Raw genomic sequence first — 23,642 nt, forward strand, 5'->3', positions numbered from 1 at the left:
CTTGCTGCAGGGGCCGTGTTCTTCATGAGCAACAACAGCTGGAGCTCTGTTGGGAGGGCTGGGACAGATTCTATCAGCCCACTCTTTCTTTCCCTACCCCTTGCAGACTGAAGGCCCTGCTCACACAGGACTGCTAACTTCATTCTCTCAGTCCCGTTCTTTACCACAGTCTTTACCACGGAGCTCCAGAGCGTGCGCCTTGACTAGCTTATAGGGAGTTGAGAGCTTTCCGGGGCACCACCACAGGGTTTCGGGTAACCCAGACCCTAATCCAAGGGTTGTTTGCCTTTGGTCACGACCACCCCCCTTTGTCGACCTACTGTATAAACATTCTTGTTTCCTGTAAGCACCAGACACTCAAAGCTCTGGGGAACCCCGTCCAGCCTAGGCTTTTATCTTTACAACCAGGACCATCACTCAGTCCTCAACCGCAGGGACCAGGAGCCTCCTCCTGTCTGTTCACTAGCACAGCAGAGGTGAGGGGCATGTGCTTAGACCCAGGCCTCGTTAAAGCCTACTGAGCACTGAAGATACCCGTGTAGCATCTTAAGTATCTGGGCCTGAGTGACTCAGAGGAAGCAGAATTTTGCTTTGGAGTGGGAGCCAACAGTTTTGTTAATAACTCGATGCAGAATGTTCTAAAATAAACTGCTCCGGTTTTATAGCTGGAAGGGATCCAGAGCCCGTGTAGCCCTCCACTGCAGATGCTTTGAATTTAGCTTCCCCGGGCCTCCCCAGAGGGACACGCTCTCCTCTTGGATGACGTACCCCACAGGAGAGAACCAGCTGACTGCTAGGCAGCTCTAAACTTGGTCAAAGTGTCAGAATAACCTTGGAGTTGGGTGTGACCTAGAGGGTAGGCGTCGTAGTGAGTTCAAGCCCTACCTCTGCCCTTCTAGGCGGAGCTTCTTGGGCAAGCCCTTTGACCCCTTTGTTCCAGGATTTCCCTTTGCCAAAGACAATAACAGGAGTATTTCCCTCAGGCTGTGGGTTGATAGTGTGTGACTGCCTGGTAGGAAGAAGAGCTAGTCTTATGTGGATATGGTTGAATGTGACTTTCTAACATTCCACTTTCTGGTTTTGTATCATCTACCCAGAAGCCCTGCAGTGTTGAGGAGAGCAATGCCTTCCTCAGATGCTAAAGTCAGACCTCCCTGGTTCCTCAAATTATCACCTTCGTAACTCAGTTTCCGCTCTTCCCTCCCTATTCTCTGATGCGGCAGCTTTCCTCTTGGGCTAGGCCATGGTGGAGGCCTGTGCTGGGGGGAGCTGCAGTAAGTACCATGTGAGGCTTGTAGTCCCCTCACAGTGACCTGACAACTCGTCGTGGTCCTCAGGGTCCCTCTTAGAGGAAACTCGTCCTCCGGCTTCTTATGGTGCCGTTGGCTGCCTTGATACCCAAGGCACCTGTTTGGTTTTGTTGTTGTTTGTTTTTGGTTTGTTTTTCGAGACAGGGTTTCTCTGTGCAGCCCTGGCTGTCCTGGAACTCACTCTTTAGACCAGGCTGGCCTCGAACTCACAGAGAGCCACAGCCTCTGGTTTTCAAGTGCTGGGATTAAAGGCATTGCTTGTCTTTTAAACTTTATCATTTTTTAAATAGATAAATTCTCATTTCTATAATATATTCTGATCACTGTTTCCGCTCTCTCATCTCCTTCCAGATCTTCCCCATCCATCCAACCCCAGGCCTTCTTTCTCTTCCTCTCCTTAGAAGACAGAGAGATTAAAACAAAATAAGATAAATAAAAAGAAAACATACTCAGTATTTAAGAAAAAGAGAAAAAAACACAAGGAACACAGGCAATCCAGAAAACCCACAGAATCGGAAACCATAATAGATAAGCGAAAAATTAAAAAGAAAAAAAAAAGGTCAAACAAAGCATTATGAGGCAAAAAGAGTTTTCAAAAATTCTGTCAAGATGATTTTACATTGTTGTTCATTGCGGGTATGATACACCCTTAACCTGTGGTTTATATAATCACAGAAACTCCGTTGGAGAAAACTAAGTTTTCCTTTGCAATGAGTTGAGATAGCTTCTGGGTTAGGGTGGGAGATGACGCTCACTTCCCCTCTCAGTGCTGGGACCTCATCTTTCTTCCCCTGGAGCTCCCAACCCAAAGGAGCTTCTGTTCATCTCTCTGCTCCATGGATTCAATTGTTAAGTGAGCTGCCCTCACTGTGGACGGGAGGCCCCAGACTTCAGCATGGGGCAGAAGGTCCAGTCTGGTGAGGTAGAATGCCAGGAAGACTGCGCATGGGTGAGGTAGCAAGGAGCCCACTGTTAGACAACAATGAGCCCAAGGGAGCTTCAGAGGCGGATGGGGATGAGGCCATCGCAAAAGTCCATGCCCCCACTCTCTCAGCTTACACACACTGCTCTGTTGGCATGAAACTGTGCATGTATTCAATGCTAGAGGCTGGACAGAGAACGTGACAGACCTGGTCCTGGGGTCTTTGATTCTAGCCAGAGAGCCCTATAGAAGTATATGATGGTGCAGATAACTTCGATGGACACCTCCTGTGCACCAGGCACTAGCATTTTATGTGCAGTCCTGCGCTTGGCCATAGGTAATTTCATCACGGCTGAGTTTAACAGTGTGCACTTATAGCAAACTTTAGCAGTTATGACCTCGCTCTGCGGTGCCATCTAAGGACTGCCATGATTCCTGTGGTCTGTCCTCACCGCTGTGCAGCGCACGGCTACGTTCATGATATGTTTTCCTTCTTTCTTGGATTACAATTTGTGTAGAGCAAAATGTACCAGTTCGAGCATACAGCTCAATGACCTTAGACTGGTGCACATACCCATGTGAACTACACCACCATCAAGACAAAAGTCCTTTCTGCCACCCTGCACATTTCCTAGTGCTGTTGAATGCTATTTCTTATCGTTATTGTGTTGGAGAGGCGCACGTTAGGACAACGTCACAGACTGGATTCTGTCCTTCTATCCTTACATGGGTTCTGAGAGGCAAACTCAAGTCCCCTGGCTTGCATGACAAGGGCTTTACCTACCAGGCATCTCACCAGCCTTCCTATGTCCTAATTGCATCTACTGCTGTGGTTCCTGTCACCTCAGGTCACTTTCGCCTATTCCAGGATTCCACATAAGCGGAGCCCCACCACATGCATTCTAATTCCCGAGTTCTTCCGCCCAACTCGATGTTTCTGAGACCTACCCGTGTCTTGGACTCACAGTACGAATTGACCTCTAGCCCTCTAAACCACCCCATGGTGTGCGTATCGCTGTTAACCTGCATTATGGGTAAAGAATGAGGGGCTTTGTGGTGGTGAACTCAGTTGTCAGCTTGACACACCTAGGAAGAGAGAGCCTCGGTGAAAGGATTGCTTCCGTCTGATTGGCCCGTGAGACACTTTCTTGATTGCCAATTGATATAGGAGAGCCTGGCCCACTGTGGGCGGTGTCATCCCTGAGGCTGGTGGGCCTGGTCTGAACATGAAAGCTAGCTGAGCAAGCCAGAGGGAGAAGCTGATAAGAAGTGACTCTTGGGGGTTGGGGATTTAGCTCAGTGGTAGAGCGCTTGCCTAGGAAGCGCAAGGCCCTGGGTTCGGTCCCCAGCTCCAAAAAAAAAAAAAAGAACCAAAGAAGTGACTCTTGATGGTTTCTGCTTCAAGCTCTTAGCTTTTCTTACACCGTAAGTTGTAAGCTGAAGCAAACCCCTTTCTCTTCCTGTTGCTTTTGGTCATGGTGTTTATCGCAGCAACAGGGAAGCAAATCAGGGCAAGCTTTTTTTAAAAAAATTCCATATGGTGATAAGGACCCGTAGGACAAAGCAGGGTCACGTGGTCTGGGGCCACGGTGGTGTCACATTCAGCAGAAAGGACCAGTGGGCGTGTCCTGGCAGATCTGTGACTGTATAGACGGATGCAGCTTTGGGGTATTGTGTGTGAGGGGCCACACAGCTGTGGTTAGGGGGAAGGAGACTGGGGGCAGTGGGTCTTGGCTATTGTTCCTGAAGATGGGCTGTAGAGTACATGGATCCAGAGATGGTTCAGGGAGAGTGTTTTAGGGAATCGAGACTTGGAGTTTCTTCTGATTTGGGGCGAAACAAGCTAAGAGGCAAGCGCATGCCGTCCGATAGCTTCTGTGTCTGCTGTAGCTGCAGGCACCGAGGGACGCACTTGGGGGTTGGGGAAGCTTTGAGCTGTGGCTAACAGAGAACCTAACCGAGCATCTTCATCTGTGTGGATGCAGATGAGTTTCTTGGACACAGGAAAGCCCAGCTGGTCTCATAGCCAGCTTTCGCCTGCCCCTTCCCTGCCTGCCAGGAGAACTAGAACAGCACCCGTGAAAACCATGCCCTGTTCACTTTTACTGTCTACCTGAAAGTACCATGTGAAGATTTGACCTCTATGCCATGGAAAAGCACTCTAATGACCCGCTTCTTTGAAGTCTTAAAAGCACTCGCAGCTCTGTCCTCGGGTGCCCCCTTCTCTGCCTGTTATCTCGGGGGTTGGCAAGTGGCAGGCGGGCTCCGCCCTAGGAGTGTGAGCCGCTCTGCCCTCAGGAAGTTTGCTCATGGGGGCTGGTCCTGTGCTCCGGTGATAGGAGCCTGGTGCTATGCCACCAAGGAGCAGAGGAAGTGACCAGAGAGGCTTAGGAAAGATTGCTCTCCTCATCCAGAAACAACACTTGAAATGGAAACAGAAAAAGGCCGAAAGAGACCTGATGTAACAGACCTTGGAGGGAGATGAGCGCGGGAGGTCTTTGCCCACCCTTTGCGAGCTTTTCGAGCTGCTTGTTGGAGTTACACTTGGTTCTTCCTCCCAGCCCCATGCTCTCAGAAGTAAGACTCAGACTCAAAATATGCTTACAGATACCTTGTCTATATATCTAGGCTCTTCTTGGACTAGAATTACAACAAGGTAACCCATTCGTTTTAATCTACAATTTGTCATGTGGCTGGTTACCTGTGCTTAGATACCATGTATCTATCTCCCCACATCTTCCCAGGCCTTGCCCTTTCCCAGAATCCTTTCTGCCTTCCAGATGTCCCGCCTTCTATTTCTTGCCTAAGCCATAGGCCGTAGGCTTTTTAATTGACAGGTGATGCATCCATATAATACACAGGATACATCTACAGTAGTTCTGTCTGGACTGCTCCTGCTTATGTCATCCCACTCAGCTGAGCTTGCTGGGAAGGGACCCCACCTTCTTTCTGACCAGCTGATAAAGGGATGGACTCTTGCCTTTCATCTTCTTTTCCACAGCCTGGCAGGTCAGGGGTCGCCAGGGTATCATTATAGAAGGGAGCCTACTCTCTCCCTGAAGTTTTGACACTTTGATCTCTGCCTCTGTGTGCCTCCGCCCAGAGATGGGCTTCAGACTTGGGGGTCAGGTTTAGAAAGAGATAGTAGCTATTTTCCTTAGTAAGGCAGCAGAGCTGAGACCACATATGCAAGCGTGTGCAGGAACACACACACACACACACACACACACACACACACACACACATACACACACTGAGAATGGGGGGGAAGGGAAGGGGGAAGGGGAGGGGAGGGGAGAAGTAGGAGACCAGGAAGAGACCAGCTGGCTGTGAGGGGGTCAGCAGCAGGATTTTATTCAGTTCCTCAGCTTCTTTGCTGCCTACTCTTTATGGCTATGACAAAATGCCTGGGGAAAAAGCCTAACAAGTCAAGGAAGGAAAGGCTTATTTTGACACTTAGTTTAAGGGTCCACTCGGAGTCATGGAGGCAGGGGTGTGAGGCAATGGTCACACTGCATCCGTAGTCAGGAAGCAGAGAGAGCGGAAAGCTGCTACTCAGCTAATTTCTTCTTTTCAGACTGAGACCCCCAGCCCATAGGTGGCACTTTCCCCATCCAGGGTGGGTCTCCCTGCCTCACTTTAACCTAATCTAGAAACCCCCTCGAGCATTCTCATGGTAACTCCAGGTCCCGTCAAGGTGAAGAAGTTGACCATGACATCATTTGTACCCTCGACGAGAGTGTGATTGGTGATCTCCTTTATAAGTAGTTCTAGTATCTTCCAGGGAGAAAGAAGAAAATGAAGAGACCAGGATGTTGGTTTCTTTCAGGCGTTGGTGTTGCCTGACTTCCTTTTGCCCTGTAGCCAGATTTTCTCCAAGTCCCCCAGTTCACTGCCCTTCTGTTGACCCTCCTGTCTCTGCAACGCAGCTGCAGCGGGGTCCCCTCGTGCATGCCATCTGTGCTGAGTGTCTTCTTAATGCATTATGAGCCCAGGTTTTCCTTTAATGTCCTCTTGTCTTGGGGTTGGTTGATCCTCTGTCCCCTCTGTCCTGTCACTCCAGTGCACCTCGGCTGAACCTTACACACACCTTTCCCGTGCTGTTGGTGCCTCTTAATCTCGTGTTACTCCAGAGCCATGAAGGCCAGGATCCTGAGAGGAGAGAAAGTGTCTCTTTGTGAGGCCTGGAGGGGAGAAGGTCAAGCCACAGCTTAGGTGACACCTCCTTGAGCAGATGTTTAAGATGAGAAAGAGACGCCTACTTCTGTCTCAGCTTTTGTCTTGGTGCCTGGGGGAGTTCAGGGATGCTGGTCATCCATCGCTGGTCATCCATCAGGCGCTGGGGCCGGTGGTCATGTCAGGGAGAGGGCTGTGTTTATTGGATTTCGTTTTGTCCTAAGGCCAGACAGGCTGATTCCTCAAAGTGTTCTGCTGGTACCAGCTGGGACTCCATTAATCAATTCTCTTTAGAGCACTCTCAATGAGTTGAGAGACATAATGAAAGAGGATATTTGGCCAAGTGGACAAGATAGAAGTTTGCCAAGTTCTACCTCACACTGGCAATGGGGGAGAAGTCACTGGCTATATACTGTATTCTCCATCTCACGGTCTGTCTCTGTCTCTCTCCCCCACCCTTTTTTTGGCTTCTTAATACAAGTGTTCACTTGGGTACCTGTGCTGGCCTGCAACTCCGGGAAATCCTTCTGGCTCAGTTACTGGGGTTCTGGGGTTCCAGGAGTAAGCTGCTACGGCCGCTCTGCGTCTAGTCTCTGAGCCCCGACTTTCCGTCCTGGCTTATGTTGTAGAAACTTCTCCACAGTGTCTCCCCAATGAGATGGAAAGCGGAACTTCTTGGGTGAAATTTTAAATAATCGCCCAGCATCTGGTGGTTCATTTACGGCCCCAGCCAGCTGTGTTTCATTAACAACTAACTTGCCTTTGTTACCGGGAAGCAAACCATTAGTATTTTAGGGAATGTGCTACTTTTAAAACCAGAAAAAGTACTTACAGAACACACTGGCCTTTCCCTCTTGGGGCATTTCATTCTTTAATTAAATGCTGGCTGAAGGCCCGGGATCTATTCTGCCCGCATAGTTGGCGTTTGGTTGTGAGAGAGCTGCTACTTAACAGGTTCCCCTCCCCCTCCGTGTCCTGCAGGGCCAGACCGGTCATCACTGTGGATGTCTCCATCTTCCTGCCGGGCTCCATCAACATCACAGCACCTCAGTGTCACGATGGACAGCAGCCTGTGAACTGCCTGAATGTCACGGTGTGCTTCCGATTCCACGGCAAGAACGTACCAGGAGAAATCGGTAATGAGTCACGGAGTCAGGACTCACCAGTCTTAGCTGCTGCTAAGATAGCAGTGACCCAAGTTGTTCCCTCTCACTTTGTGTCCCAGTGGGCTTTGCAGGCAGGGGGTCTGGTGGACTGGATACCCCTCCCCTCAGGCTCTTCCCTGCTCATTTGCATATTTCAAATTTCACACACCCTCCGGCTCTAGGACAAGTAACACGGAGGACCACCTCCAGCATTCTTTCCCCAAATACGTGAGGATTTGTATTTGGGGAATGCGGGCTGCTGCGACAGAGCGACAGAGCGCCTGAGCCTCCTCTGCGTGTAACACTCCATGCATTAACATAAAAAGACAATAGGAATCTGGAGGCCCCCCAGTAAGCTTGCAGCATCAACCAGGCACGGGGCACACAGCTGACATCAGGATGGGGGTGTGAGGGTTTCCAGGGCTTAGGTTTTTAAGAGCGAGGCATTACTCTGGCATCTCAGAGAGTTGGGGGGGGGAGCCCATTCTCTCCGTATGCTTATGCAGTTCATGCTGCCTGCATGGGGTTGGACCCTCCCAAATGAACCATCAATCAAGAGCACTCGCCATTAGAGGTGACCCCAAGGCAAACTGATCCGGACCATGCCTCAGTTGAGACTCCCTCTGAGGCTGGGTCGACTTGAGAGCTGTAGCTAAGTCTGGCCACTTCCGTGTGAGCTTTGTGTGCAGTTTAAGTGTGGGAGGCACTACTACCCAGTTCACACCTATGCACAACCCCCGAGCCTGCACAAACCACACCCACAGGTGCAGCTCCCTCAGCTGGGCTTCAGGCCGTCCAGCCTAGCCGTCCACATGCAGATGCCCACCGATCTCGTTGGCAAGTCACCTCGGTCAACTGGATCGAACAAACTCTACAATTAAACCTAATGCTTATTTGCAAAGAGACGCCTTTAAGTTCACACAGCTGCTGTTGGGGAACATACTTAGCTGCGCCTTCTGGCTGCTGTTGTCTTTCTATCACCCTCGTTGGTGGAGACATCAGAGTCTTAATGAAAAAACGGTATCTGGTCCGCTCGTTGTCATTAGAATCAATTAACAAACATTTCACAGGATGCTGAAAGTGATTATTATGTTGGAACTCAGTGGTCATGACTACCACAGACCTATACCCCCAAGCCCCGAATCTTAATTTCATCACACATATGTTAGAGCTCTAGAAGATATTCCAGCGATGGTTCACACTGATCCTTATTCGATAACCATTTACCTGCATCCACCTGTGCCCTGCACCGGAAACAGCTCTGCGCTGCAGGCCTGTAGGGAGTTCTCGCTGCTCCGCTCCTGACACGATGGTGGATACCACTTTTAGAGTCTTGATCCCTGTTCCGGAGAATGTGAAAGTGAAGTGTCGTTTTGTACAGAGGAGAAACGGTGGATGAGTTTAAGGATGAGAAGGCCCAGAGTGTGAGACTCCAGGGCTGTGTGAGGAGACGGGGTGGAGCCCCTATGCTTTCTGGGGCCACAGTCACACAACAGCTTTTCACAGACCACTAGGGGGGAAAATCTGTGAGGATCTGAGCTTGACCATTGCTCCTAAAGGATCGAAAGGTTATGGGAAAGGCAGGCTGTCTGTGACATGCGTCTCACAGGCAGTGAGGGGCCCCCTGGGCAGCGGTCAGGGGTGGGTGGTTTGCACCCTGTGCATCCTCCATTCAGGTCACTTCCCTAGCCTCTGTCACATGGGTCATTGAAGGCAAATGTCCCTTTGCACCCTGCAGCTCTCTAGAGGTCTTTACCACTTGGCGCTCAGATTGTGACTCAGGTTATAGCCGAGTCTTAAAGAAAGTGCTTAACATGTGTGAGACCCAGAGTTCAGTCCCCAGAAGTACATGTATGTGCACACGTGGAAGAACTAAGATTCAGGCATGGAGGATATTGACATCGCTAGGGTAGTAGGGAGAAGTTCCGTTATTTGTCTGTGATAAGATGTTATCTTCCCCCCGGAAGATGGACCACCATCATCCATCTGAACATCCGGGACTACTGAAGGTCCTGGAGGGGGGATTGTTGTCTGTTCCCTCGTAGAAGGAAGAGGAGGGAGATTATTTGACTCACTTGAGACTCCAGCCATTTGAACCCATACCTCTCAGCTGCTTGTATATCATTCTGCCCTAGTTTTGCTTGGTCTTATGGTCTCTGGCATGCTGGTGTGGCTGTGGAAGGTTACTGGGGAGGAGAGGACTATACAGCTATGGGGAGGTTGTCATATATGCTGGGGTGACAGCCAGAGTGGCTGTTCTGGAGTCATCCACACTCCTGCAAGAACCCTTCATTCATGCTCCTTAACTTAGCCCCAAATTCCCACTGGCTCCCTGATGGGAGTTGGTTGTTTCTCCAAGTTGCACTTTAGGGGATCAGTTTGTTCCAGACTTTGCTTGGCCCTTGGACCCCTCTAGAGAGGGGGTAGGTAGGCATTCGTTTATTTGTTTTTTAGGGAATGAGTTCCTGAGCTATTGCTCTATTCTCTTCTGTCATTTTCATGAACATGAAGCACACCTCATTCAGAAGTGGAGCCATCCACCCAGAGAACAAGCTGGCTGCGGATCGGGGAGTTTGGCAGAGAATGGAAGGCTGTTCTGGCTATATAGGCATCAGAGAGGGAGGCAGCCTGCTGGGGCTGTATAGGCCAGGGCCCATGGTCACTATCTCTTAAGGTCAGCAAGGAGACTCTTGGTTCCACAGAGTGAGGAAGACCGGGTCTCCAGTCTCCAGGTAGAGGAAGGATGAGGCATCTTCCAGGAAAACAGGAGCCTCTGCCCAGGGACATCTCCTGGGCCTCTGCATTCAGAATGCAGAGCTGACAGCTCTGTGTTCCTTCCCACTTCCATTTTGCCAGTGGAACCCTTGATATCCTGTGTGTGGTTTACCCGGTGATGCCTGTCTGGAAAGGTCTTTTGGACACTCAGGGTCTCTGGATCCTGGGTTGTCCACCAACAGGTGGCTGCATTTGGCAGCCCCACCTGGACACCTGAAGGATAGGATCTTCTGTGGCATCAATCTGATGGGTCTTCATGACCTGTTTGGAGGACGGCTGTAGGAGCCAGAGCAGCTGGTCTGTCCCTTGGGCTGCTGCTTCTTGTCCTGGGAGCCTTTTGGGCTTGGGCATTTACACCAACTGTCTCTTCAGTCTTGCTTCAGCAATGGGAAATCTCAGCTCTCACTTGGTCGCAGGAGCATCAAGGTCAGCCTGTAGAGGGGCAATTGTGACTTCTGGGAATACTATGAGAAACGGGGTGTCCATAAGGGGTGAATCTGCCCCGGCCCCTGCGATAGGCAAAATCCAGCGAGGAAATAGATGGACACAGTGTACATTTTAACAGGATTTGACTCTTCTTGGAAGGGACTGAGCACGCCAGAGAGGAAGCAGTGGTAACCGCAGAGGAGAGTCGCTGTGGCTGGTAGCCAGCCAGTAGCGGGCTGATCAGCTGTGTGGTATCACCTGCAAGCTTTCTAGTTAGCTGTGTACACTCAAACTGAACGAGAACGCCAACGTAGAACACGGTGACCTGTGTTTTACCAAGGTTCTGGGTGGCCAGTCAAGGTTACAGTCCGTCGACTCCTTCTGGGGGCTTATTGGAACCTGTGAGTTTGCCAAAGGGACCGTGTACAACTCGGACCCAAATCTTTAAGCAGAGAGCATGGGGTGGTGCTACTTGCCCCCCTGAGGAGGCGAAATGAGGGTGTTGGGTCTTGGAGAAGAATCTATGAAGTTGATTTATGACTGTTGGGGCCAATAGCTATGAAAAAGAAAAGGTTGTTGGTTAAGCAGATGAATAAGTAGGGAGGAGCAAAGCCTTCTTTCCCACCCGCCCCCGAGCCTTGCAGCCTCCTGTCTCGCTCTCCCCTCTTATTATTGGCAGAACCTCTCAGGGAGCTGTTGGCAAAACAGGTTTGTGGGATCCCCAACCCCAGGGTTACAGCAGAGTGGACAGTGGGTTTGGAACTGAGAACTGGGGACTTCATAATCCAGCAGGAAAGCATCCGGGTTCATGGGGGATCTGAAGTGTTAAAGCCATGTTCCTACTCCAGAGAGCACTGGCCTCAGGGGCCGTTCTCCGTGCTCACCCTGGACTCTGGAAGCACGGAGGTGGGAAAATGAGCCTCATCTGTGTTATTTTGGGCTCTTGGATCAGCAAAGTGAGAAGAAGCTCAGCCAGACTTCGTGCTCAGCCCCGGGCACAGAGCACAGGCTCACATTCTAGCGGGAGGAGGTCTCCTCGCTTGCCCTCGTAGACACGTGCCAAGTGGCATGCCGGCTGGCTTCCCACTCTGGCAGCGGGCGGGCAGCCCCACCAACAGGTTTGTCCCATGTTTCACTAAGCAATTTCAAGCAAGAGCTCGGCACATTCCGGAGAGCATTCCGGATACTTCATCCTTGGCTGCCTGTGGCTTCTTGGAGCCTCTTGACAGCCACAAAAGAGAATCGAGTGCTGTAACCAAGAGCGATTTGCCCCTCACCCATAGGCCGTGTCTCGAGGTAGACCATACGGTTGTCTTGGTGGTCATGGGCTTGCACTAGCACCAGATGGAGGAAGGGCTGAGCCCCATGAAGTTACCTTTCCCATTCTGCTAGTTCTATAACCACCGGGCTGTGTCCCCAGCCTCTGTTTTGCGCGCTGATCCTCTGCCGTCACATTTCCCTGGCTTACACACAGCCTGGCATAGCTTTTCGTGAATAAAGGCCCTATTACTGCCTGCAGACAAGCTGTAGATCCCAGCTCCTGAGGATGGCCCTCGGGTGATCGATCCACAGGCACAGCAGGAATACACTTGGAAGCAGATACCTGGCTCCCACAAATGTTAGAGATGCTGTATCTTCTGCACCAAGAGAATATTCTCAAAGCCTCTTCAAAGTGTCGAGCCTTGTCATGGAAGAAACGGGGTTACCTAAGAAACTAATTACTGCCAAGTAAATATCGCATTCTTTGGAGGAAGAGATAGAGAGAGAGAATTAAGAAAAGCTAGCAAAGTGGAAATGTCTCTTTCCCGCCTCTCCTGGGACGCGCTGAGGGAAGCTGAGTAACGCTGGAAGGAGACGCAAGCAAGCAGACTTTCACAGCTGAAACCTTGTTCTGATGTAGATTTGGGAATGATTTGGTGTTGGCTGAGACAGAGCAGAGCCCCAATTGATTCAAGACAGCTGGCGTTCGTTCCCACCCCAGCCCATGTGGGGGGCCTTTGGGAACCGGCTCTGGGGCAGGGAGGGGAGGGGAGGCAAAAGCAAGACAAGACGGTCAGCTTTTCCACCACATGACATCATTCGACATGGCATAGACACAAACTGCCAGAAGGAAGAACTTGATGCGTCATGTGCTATGGGAACCGGCGCTAACCAGAACCAGCATCATCCTGGGCAGGGTCCTTGAGAGCTGGCTTGCATTAGGACCCCAAGCAATCTGATTGGCTCCAGCCTAGCATGCACATGCGTGGGGCACTTGAGTGGGAGCTATTTAAAGCTTCCCCTGGCGCAGAGGGCTTCAGAGTTGACTGTTTCTTCTTACTTCTGGCGGCTCCCAGACTCTCTTCATTCAGGAGTTTCTTCATGGTGAATCTTGCTTGTTTCTAGAAGTGAGAGTCTGATGTTAGAGTCAACGCCTTCATACTTAAAATGTCCAGATAAACTTCATACCAAGCTCGAAGGAGGCAGTTCTAGAAAGGAAATGATTACTTTTGGCGATTGGATAACCAGGTCTGTCTGTGACCAGGCACTTGAACATTGAAAAAAAAATCTGCTAGGTTAAGGGGTTGGCACCCGCGTGCCCCACTCAGAGCAGAGCCATTGTCTCAGCCGTGGCTCTATTGTCAGAACCGCAGTCCCCCCTCACCCCCCATGAATCTTAGAATCTTCGATAGCGACTACAGTGATACTTTGAGCAGTGGGTGCTTGCAAAGTGCCCTGCACAGCTCTGGGCATGCTTAGAAGTGTGGAGTACCACAGGAGCAAAGAAACTGTTGTCCAGTGCTGGGTGCTGCTGGGTGTCCTGACTTCTACCGTGAATTAGAGACGTACCTTAGTGGAGACAGGGAAATTGGAAAAGACCAAGAGGAGTTGGAGTCCATACCTCCCGCCCTGTCTTCCTGTGTTCCCTCCATTCTCTCTGAGCTCATCTGGCTGGATCACTAGGGTCTGCTGTCCCTTCCAGCTCCCTTTTCCTGGGGGTATAGAGAGCCCTTATTTGGTAGCCAAGAGGAAAAGGGCTGTTAAGACCATTCAGCGCTAACCATAGCCTCTGACTTTGTCCCAGCAGCGGGCATCTCTAGATACAATCTTACTAAATAACATTGTGAAACTCGCTTCATTTAAATGAACACTACTGGGTTGTTGCTACCTGAATTCAACAGTAGATTGGCTTAGAGTCTGACCCTGCTTGGTTCTGCCACTTCTGTATTCAAAGGATAAGAGGTTTCAGGTCAGGTGAGGCTGAAGAACTAAGTGGTTCTCAGACTGTGTGGTGGGAGTAGCCAGTCTAGATCTGGACGTCTTGATTCTGCTGAACAGTAGATGGTTCTTGGGCTGGACTGAGTATCTTCCCTTTTGAAGCCTCGGGTCCCTTTGTCTCAAAAAATGAAGGTTTTGTGTGAACTGACCAATAGGCTTTCTTCAAGGTCTTAGAGGTCTACATGCACTTGTAACATGAGCTTCTACCCCGTGTTTTCTCTACTAGATCACTTTCCCTAGATGTTCTTTTCTTTACAGTAGAACTATCTCCTGGAATGATCCATGCCCTGGGTCCCTCCTGGTGACCCAGCTTTCCCTTAGAAACCAGCTGCTTGTGGGGATGTGCAAGTTAGGGCGTCATAGCCTTCACTTGCTAGGAATCTGCTATCTGGGCATGATGGGGGAGCCATGCTATGGCAGTGGTCCAGGGAAGCCATTAGATAGAGCAAAAATACCCTGAGGCACAGCCACAGGCAGCTGTCAAGTCACCTTTCTCTCTCCCTGTTCAGGCTTCCCTTGGTCTCGGTCTCTTTGATGCTGTTAAGGACACAGTCAGTCCTGTGGGTTGGCCTCACCTCACTTAAACACTGGCCAAGCATTGGCATTCAGTGGCTCAGCTTCTGACAGATAGGTGTGTGGAGATGGCCTGGGGTGCCTCGTTTGCCTCCCCACTGGTCAGCTATCTCATCTGGTCTTTCTAGAGAGACATTATTGTTCTTCCACCATGAAAACTATACTTCCTGGAGCTAGACAAACAGCTCAGTGATTGGAGTCTCCAGAGGACCCATGTTTGGTTCCCAGTACCCAAGCTGGGCAGCTTGCAGCTGCCTGAATGTCCATTCCCAGGAGACCTGATGGCCCTTCTAGCATCCTAGAGCACTTGTAATCACATACATACACATATACATTTTAAAAAGGCTTTAAAAAATATAATAACCTCAGAACCCACAAAAGAGTTAGGAAATAAAACGGCTCAGAGGGGGGCTGGCCCCTGCCACAGAGAACGGTGCCATAGATCTGCTGATGCGGGAGTTCAGTTACCTTGTAAAGCCTACTGCTGGCTGTTTGCTCACAGACTGCAGGGTAATGGAGACGAGGTCTACCACGTTTACCTGGCACGCATCATAGCATCCTCCTTCCTTTTCGTATTCTATTCTGGGTGCAGGCCACTCTGCTGCCTGGCATTGTCCTCTCGGTATAGGGGCTGAGTTTTCAGGAAGAAAGCACCATGTAGAAGCCATGATGGTCAAAGTCTTGTTAGAAGGATGGGCACCCTGAGAGTAAAGCCATCCCCAGCCTGCACCTCAATTTCCAAGTATGGGGCTCCATGGCAGTAGACTTTTTTTTTTTTTGTCTCTGTGTTGGCTGACACCTCATTGTGTCTGGCGTGCCCTCTGCTCATTATCCATGGGTAACACACAGTCGGAGAAGGTCTGGCTTTTGTGAGAGATACGCAGTTATTGTAAGCAGTTGTTCCCTGTATCACATCCTATGGTCAAATAAAAGTCACGTCTATGATGTTAGTCCCTTCTAGTTACATTTGACAGGCTTGCCGTGATGTTGGCCTATCAGAGCAGCACCCTGCACATGCTGAAAGATATATATATGTATATATATATATACATATATATACATATATATATTATATTATATTATATTATATACATGTGGGTGGTTCTGTCGGCATCTCACAAAGGCATGAAGTTTGAACAAGGGTGAACTGTATGCCTGATGTGCAGAATCCTTGAAAAGACAGAGACCATTTTGGGTCTTCTGTAGGCTCACTACAGGCTCCTTAGAAGGCCTTGATGTGGGCTCTAGGGAAGTTTTCTATATCGTGTGAACTGGGCATAGGGTCTCCACAGAACTATGGGGCTGAGTGGTCTCAACTCTGAGTGTCCATCTTTGCTGACGTCTCCGTCCCTTATTTATTGTCAGGTCTGAACTACAATCTGACGGCTGATGTGGCACAGAAGGAGAAGGGCCAGCTGCCCAGGGTCTATTTTGTGTTGCTGGGAGAGACTGCAGGGCAGGTCTCGGAGAGGCTGCAGCTGACCCACATGGATGAGGTGTGTCATCACTACGTGGCCCACGTCAAGGTCAGTCTCCTCGACTTTTTAATCCTCCCGTCTTGGTCTCATTTGGAAGTAACATGAGTTACCTTTGTCTCATGATGTAGCCTCTGACTTCTGCAATTCTACTTCACAGCTTGCATTTCTTCTCTTAAAGTTAAAAGCCATCTTATTTGTGTTTGATTCTTTTTGGAAACACTGTTGCGTTGTGGAGGGGTGCACACCTGCTCTGGTACATGTGTGGAAGTCAAAAAAAACGTGTCTGTGTAATTGGTTCTATTCTCTGCCTCCAGGAGGTTCTGAGGATTAAACTCAGGGCATCAGGAGTGCGAGGAGAATGCCACCCACTGAATCATCTCACTGGTCCCCTTTACTTATTGTGCTGGCTTCAGAGAAGCGGTAGAGGATGCCAGGAGAGTGGTGACAGTCTCTGTGCCTTGTTGTCTTGTCTCTGAGGTCACTGGGAGGAAAGCTTCAGAAGCCACACTCTGGGTCTTTGATTGGTCTCTGGAATGATGTCATACAGGTGAGGCAGGTACAAGATAGAATGAGGCCTGTCATTGGACGAGAAGGAAGGATGGGTGGGAGAGAAGTTTGAGGGAAGAGGAGGAGACAGGAACGGAAAGGATGGGAGATGGGAGGAGACTGGAGGGGTAGACGCCAAGAGAACATGGAGGCTGGTGTTAAAATTCCATGCTGTACCTTTACAGGTTGTTATGAATGTTCTTAAGGGACGGAAGTGTACAGGCCTTTGTATGTTTGGGTGGGCAATTATATCTTATCAGTTGGATCAGAGGTTATTGTGTTGTGTGTTCTTTCTTGTGGCGATTTGACTTTGGGAGAGTGTGTGGCAGCAGAGACACTGGGCCGCCATGGAGTTGGGATGTGTGTTTCTGGCAAGATATCTAGCAGATATCTTAGGGCACTGTGGTGACAGATCTAGTGGGGGTAAAAGACAGTCCTTTTTATAATTTTACAACAACAGTGGTCTACTGTATGACATAGTAACTCACAGTCAGAGATGAGTTCGAAGATGGATTGGGCCACACTTCTCTTGTGGATTACTTTTTATTTATTTTAGGGGTGCATTTTGTGGGGGGGGGGTGTCTCTTCCCTTTCTCCAAATAAACGTCCGAATGTTTTTTCTCTTCTTGAAATTATTTGCCGAATGTAGTTTTCATGTAATTCAGGAAGCGAGGCTTTGGTGACTGAGAGACCACTGTGCGACGGGAGCCCTGGCCATGCTCACTGCCATAGAATGGTCAGCCGCTGAGCCATCAGCAGAGCCGGAGAACAAAGGCGGGCAGACCCATGGTGCAATGCCTTCGGGGTGTAGGGTTGAATCTCACGGACCCTGGCGTGGATCGGTTGTGTGAGCACTGTGTGTGAGTCTCTGCCTCTCTAAAATACACAGTCGACAGTCACCCTGCAAGTAGTCATGAGCCCCGAGCAGGGTGGCGACCCCATCACTTGGTAGGAAAGGGCTGAGGATAATGAGTTCAAATTCTACCTGGGCCACTTAGAGTTGCAGCTTAGCTTGGGCTTCTTTGGTCAGGCCCCACCTCAAAGCAAAACGAAAGATGAACATTGCACAGTGGCTCTAAAAACTTTGCATGAAGTCTGAGGAAGCTCTCGGGGTGGTTAGTTTTGTCTGGGACGTACATAATTTCCAACATTCTACTTACGTAAACAGCGATTTTGTTTAGTTTGACGTAGTATTATTAGCCATAGACATCTAGCAGACGGGAAGCTGTAGATCGCAGTGTCTTGCCCTTGTTGCCTTGTTTGGGGGTCAGAGTCGGATAGTAACAGCTGCATCTAGGCTGTGTGTAGAGAACTGACTCCACGTCTGGCCTGGAGCCCATGGGTTCACAGCCTGAGATGCTTTGCGATGGGGCCAGGCTCTGCCTTCTGCCAGACTCAAGTCAGGGCCTGCCCAGGCTGGCTGCCCTTGACTTGGGGCTGCTGGCCACTTATAAAGCCACCCATGCTCTTGCTAAGCCTGCCCTGCCCTTCTTGATCTTAGATTCCTTTGGTTTGTGAATGAGGGTGTGGGCTGCTCAGGAAAGGCTCGTGTGCAAACCTCGAGATGTATCAAGTGGCTATGTTTGGCACTTGCTAGGGCGTGGGGCTCCCTCGTGCTAAGTCTGCACCACAAATCTTTTCCTTTGGGGCTCTTTGCAACTTCTTGCTTTGGCTGAAAATTCCCTAGCAGGTGGTTCATACCAACTAGAAGTCAGCGCTTCATGACAGAGCCACAGAGAACCCGCTGCTGGCCTTGGCTAGGTGCGTTTGGGAGCAGCAGTGGTGAAAAACAGGCTGGGCCAGAGCTGTCTCTATGGTGGTCTCTGAGGAAGGCTGCCCCAAAGGCTGGTCTGGCCCCTTCTGTCACAAGCACTTACCAGATATAACAAATAGAAACATAAGGTTTCCCGTTGAATTTGGATTTTAGTTAAACTTCTTTTTAAATATATGTGCAATGTCCCCCTTTCTTAGCGGCTCCTCTTTCTGAGGTATCAGTCACTATTGGTCTCTGAGGTCCAGTGGGGGAAAAAAAAATCTAAAAATAATAAATGTTTAGTATCTTTTACCTCAGGATGGTGTGGTTCCATTTTTAAATAGTTGTTTCTTTGCCTAATTTATAAATTTCACACTAAGTTATTTTATAACGGTTGATGTTGTTTGCAGTTTCATACAGCCACAGGATGTCTAGGAACACATCCCTGTGCCTAAGGGGACTTGGCATCACCCAAATACTTCGTGGGATCCTGTGGTGGTTACTGCCATCAAGGCATTTGATGGGATTTAGAATCTTCTATGGGGCAAGCCTCCAGGCACACCTGTGAGGGAAAACCTAAATTGGGCAAACTGAAGTGGGGAGGCCTACCCTAAAATTGGGCAACACCATCCTCCAAGCTAGGACCTTGCAGCCCATGAAAAGGAAGAAGTGACTGGATCCCAGCATCCATCTCTCTCTGCCTCCTGACTAGATGTGACTGACCCCCTTGCCTCAAGCTCCCACCACCAGGACGTCCCCACCAACGTGGACTGTACACTTGAACGGTGAGCCGAAGTAAACCCCTCTTCCTCTAAGGTTGCTTGTTGGTATTTTTGGCACAGTGAGATGTAGGGCAGTTGGTGCTGATACAGCTACAAAAACTATTAGTTCGTTTTGATACAATCTTACTCTGTTGCCCAGCCTGGGTTGAAACTCACAGGTCTCCCGGGCTTGCCTCAAACTCAGCCCTTCTTGCTCAGCCTCCCAAGTGCCAGGATTACTGCCTGCCATGCCACTTATCTGAAAATTCACCTTTAGCTTGGCATCCCAAGGGCCTGTCTGGTGAGCCCCACGAGGGACTTCCGGTGACCTCCCCAGCAGGGCTTCTCAGTTAAAACATAGCTGATCAGAGCAGAAACTGAGGTCTGGTCAGAACAGTTTGCAGGCTGAGCACGGGCCTCCTGTGTGTGGATATTTGGGGTTTTCAGGGAGAGAAAGCAGACCCTCTTTAGGGGATTGGCACCTTATAGTTACTGTTTGGCTGTTATCATTCGGACAGATGAGGCGGTAAAATATACCGGAGAGAGAGAGACGTAATTCCAAGAACTGTTCAAGGCAGGGAATTAAGCTGTCTTCTACAGTTACTACCTGGACCCGGACAGAGGACCTGGGCAAATGGAGGGTTATTTGAGTGAGACGAAATGTTAAGGAGCTAGCTAGCTGTCCCCGTTGTGGCACAGCTGGTCCAGGAGCTCACAGCCATAGCCCGGTGGCCTACAGGGGTTGTGGGAAAACAGCTGTGGAGGCTGTGGCTTACTCGAGGGTCGAGATAGGGCAGCAGGAATGGGGGAGGGGATGTGGCAGTGATCGCTTCCCAGCCCTGGAGGCATAGACTGGAACCTGAGAGTCAGGGCTAAAGGACCATGACTCAGTCTCTGCAGAGAGGCCTGGCTCTCAGCTCGGCAGACAAGTCATGGAAGATAAATGCAAACGTCCCATCTTATCGAGCGCCATATGGCCGGCAGACAGGCCGGCACTGCGGCCACGCGTGCTTTGTTTAGGTTATCTTTAGGCATTTTTCTTTCTGTCTCTAAGCCTGTTCAGTACTCTCTTGTTTTCTTTTCTGCTTTCTCCCACTAAGCCTTTGCTCCATATATGGTGATATTCTCGCTGTGGTGACCGGCTTGGACCAATACCTGTCTCCTGAGTGCTACCTTGCTCTGCTCGTGAAGGGACCTCCGGGGAGGTTCCACTTTTGCAGCAAGACACACCCTGTTCTTGAGGCAGTGCTGAAGCTGTTCCAGTGGCTTCCTTGATTGTTCCCCAGATGTCGTGCACCCCACTTATCTTTCCCCTTTCCCTCAAACCGGTCTAGCTTTGGAGGTAGCTGCCTTCTCTCTGAGGAACCTGGCTCCGCCCTCTTGCACAGAGGCCCTTGGGCTCCTGCTGCTTTTCTCCAGCCCTGCATTTATGCTAGGTGCTGTTCTTGTGTCTGCCTCGAGCCGTGCACCTCCCGCCCCCTCTTTCTTCTGAAGGTCGCACCCCCTAAATGCTTGCTTTCATAGTTTCTCTTTAAACCAGATGACTGTCAGCGCATTTGTAGAGTAAGAGGGCAGCACCCTTGTGTAAACAGAAAAACTGATCATTGCCTGACCCAGAAGGCGACTCTGCAAAAACAAAATCCGTGAAGTCGGAACGCCGCCATGGAATTCTGGTCAGTTCCTAGTCTCTGCACGTGCCTACCCACGCTGTGGGTTGAAAGGGGAAATTACCAGACCCAGAGAGAAGTGAAAACATTAGGATACCGCAGCGGTGTGCTCTCTTTAATGCTGTTGGAAGGATGAGTGGCGGGTAACTTTTTTAAACTGATGGTCCTTCTATAGAGCCATGCCAAGTGTCATTGATAGCTCACACATGAGCCCACATGCCAGCCTTCGCCGTATTCTGCGTAATGTGCCTCTTCCCTCCCCCATCTGCTGAATGTCTCTGACTGTCCCCGAGGGTTCGGTCCCTTCACAGGCCAGCTCCAGTCATGGTCCCAGGCCCTAAGGACCCTCCCTCACCTTCGGTTCTACCTTCTGGAAATGGTTTCCCAGCAGACTCCTGCTTTGGGATGGTAAGCTCAGAATAAATACCTGGTATGTGGAACCATGTTGGAATGGCCAATTGGACTGACTAGACCCCGGGATCACAAGGAACATCTTCTGTACCTAGAATGGAGCTCGTATTTCTGAGAAACCAGTGCACGGTGTTGGGAGAAGGTGGGCAGGAGAGCTTGAGACAGGAACAAATGTCCTGTGACAGACGGTGTCACCCAGACCAGCCGTGACTACTCCACGTCAGGCAGTACCCGGGAAAGCTTGTCCTTAACCTTGCATTAGATGGAGTGTGGGACAGGACAGTGAACAGGCTCTAGGAACCAGGAAGGAACCATGCTGAGTGAACCATGGGGATGGGGGGAATCCTACACACGAGGCCTGCCCCTCCCTCCTTCCTGTGAGGGTCAGTAATGCCCCCTAGAAGCCCTCAGTAACCCCTGAGGGCTGGCGAGAGGCTCAGCAGGTAAAGGCCATTGCCACGGAGCCTGACAATTGGAGCTGGATCCCTTGGGTCCCTGTGGTGAAAACCTCTAACTTCTGGGATTGTTCTCTAATGCAGTGTTCACATGTATCATGCATGACACCCACCCACCCACACACCCCCACACATACACACACGAATGTAAAAGGAAAAAAGTTTGTTGACCAGAACTGAGCTACTGATCAGCCCAAGAGCCTATCACAGCTGTTAATGTTAAAGCAGGCATAGGAAAACCCACAAGAACAGGACTCTGAGTGCTTGGACCATTCTGGGAAGTCATAGATCTCCTTGAAATGGCTCTAATATGTTTCATGGGGGAACTCGCAAGAGGACTTCAATCGAGTTTCTGTGGCCCCTACTTGTAGGAACAGGTGCCCTGCTGGCCTGGCAGGGTCTTGTAGTGGTCAATGCCATCCTGGACTGAGATCACACCTTGGGCTCTGTCCGGGTGTCTGGGTCTGCTCCCATTCTCACATCCCATAAAGCACCTCCAGCCCTCAGCTCAGTAACGTTCTGTGTGTCTGCAGAACAGCCATGGGGTGATGGGTCTCAGGTTTGGAAGTGCTCCCACACTTATACGCGAGAGTGCACACACATACACACAAACAAACAAACACACACAGGCACACATATAAACACTTATATACACTCACATACACACTCATATACATATACACGCATGCACATATACATATGCACACAGTCATATATATAAACTTATATATACTCACACTCACATACATATTCACACACTCTACATAGACACATACACACATATACATACACACACACATACACACATACACCCTCACATACACATACACACACTCACATACACATACACACACTCACACATGCACACACATACACAGATATGCACATATTCACATACACACACATTCACTCACACTCACGTACACAACACTCACATACTCTACACACAGGCACACAAAAACACACTCACATACTCCTACGCTCACATAGCATTCACACTCACACATGTCCATACTACACCCCTCACATACACATACACACTCAACATTTACACAGTCACACACACACGTACACACACACATACACTCTCGCGTACTTGTTAAGAAGCAAATAGTCAAGGAAAGGACATTCATTTGCAGTGAAGATACGTGAGAAATAAGAGGAAAGAAACCAGCAAAGATTCCTTCCTTTTCTAGAGAAATAATAGCTCAGGGCCAGCCATCTTGATAATTTGGAGAGATGGCTGAAAAGACTTGAAGTTGTAGGATTTGGCAGGTTTGAGACGTAGGGGTGTTAGAAAAACATAGTTAAGAAGCATAGAGGGTGGGGCTGGGGATTTAGCTCAGTGGTAGAGCTCTTACCTAGGAAGCGCAAGGCCCTGGGTTCGGTCCCCAGCTCCGAAAAAAAAAAAAAAAAAAAAAAAAGAAGCATAGAGGGAAAGAATGTCTCTCAGCCCCTTCTGTCCCGAAAGCAACGGTTTTTAGTTTCTTAGGATGGCCTGCAAATGCTCGTTAATATACTTAGAAAGCTGTACTACCCCCGGAAGGTAGCAAGCTACAGTGGTCTATGGAAAGCTCCCTTGCTTCCCACAGAAGCATGGACTTCAGTACCTCTGCCATCCGACGGAGCGCTACTCGGCAGAAAATGGCCCCCTGGTAACGCGTTAGCACGGTGACTTCCAGAAGCATTGTGTAAAGATGCAGTAGGAGACCTGCCGTCTGTGCCTGTTTGTGTGACACTCTAGAAAAGGCCACTTCATGAGCCAGAAGGTGGATCAGGGGTTTCTGGAGGTCAAGGGTTTGGAGAGAGGTGGCAGTTACTAGCACCAAAGACAAATGAGACTCTGTGGGGTGAGGGGCACATTTTAAATCACGGCTGTGGGGTGGCTGTGTGAGTAGAACCTGTTACTAAAGTTGATTGGTGTGTAGATTGAAGTGCAGTGTTGTCATATATAAATTATATTTCAACCAAATGTCATTGGTTTTG

General features: G+C 49.8%; 1 protein-coding gene and 1 long non-coding RNA gene across 6 annotated transcripts in view; one reads left to right on the forward strand and one right to left on the reverse strand.

The window, feature by feature from the left end:
* Itga9 (integrin subunit alpha 9) overlaps window positions 1–23,642 on the forward strand; it is a 308,053-nt gene that overhangs the window by 76,084 nt on the left and 208,327 nt on the right. For 3 of the 5 annotated variants that reach the window (NM_001420002.1, XM_039082700.2, XM_039082701.2), the window contains 2 exon segments: window positions 7,390–7,544; window positions 15,951–16,111. In NM_001420002.1, coding sequence (NP_001406931.1) covers window positions 7,390–7,544; window positions 15,951–16,111 — 316 coding nt within the window. 5 annotated transcript variants of the gene reach the window in all.
* LOC134480111 (uncharacterized) lies at window positions 12,625–16,495 on the reverse strand. Its single transcript, XR_010054305.1, has 2 exons — window positions 16,174–16,495; window positions 12,625–13,135 (listed from the first exon to the last, which is right to left on the reverse strand). It is a non-coding gene; the product is annotated as an uncharacterized LOC134480111 (long non-coding RNA).

This window comes from Rattus norvegicus, chromosome 8 (genome assembly GCF_036323735.1).
Source record: "Rattus norvegicus strain BN/NHsdMcwi chromosome 8, GRCr8, whole genome shotgun sequence".
NCBI classification, from domain to species: Eukaryota; Metazoa; Chordata; class Mammalia; order Rodentia; family Muridae; genus Rattus; species Rattus norvegicus.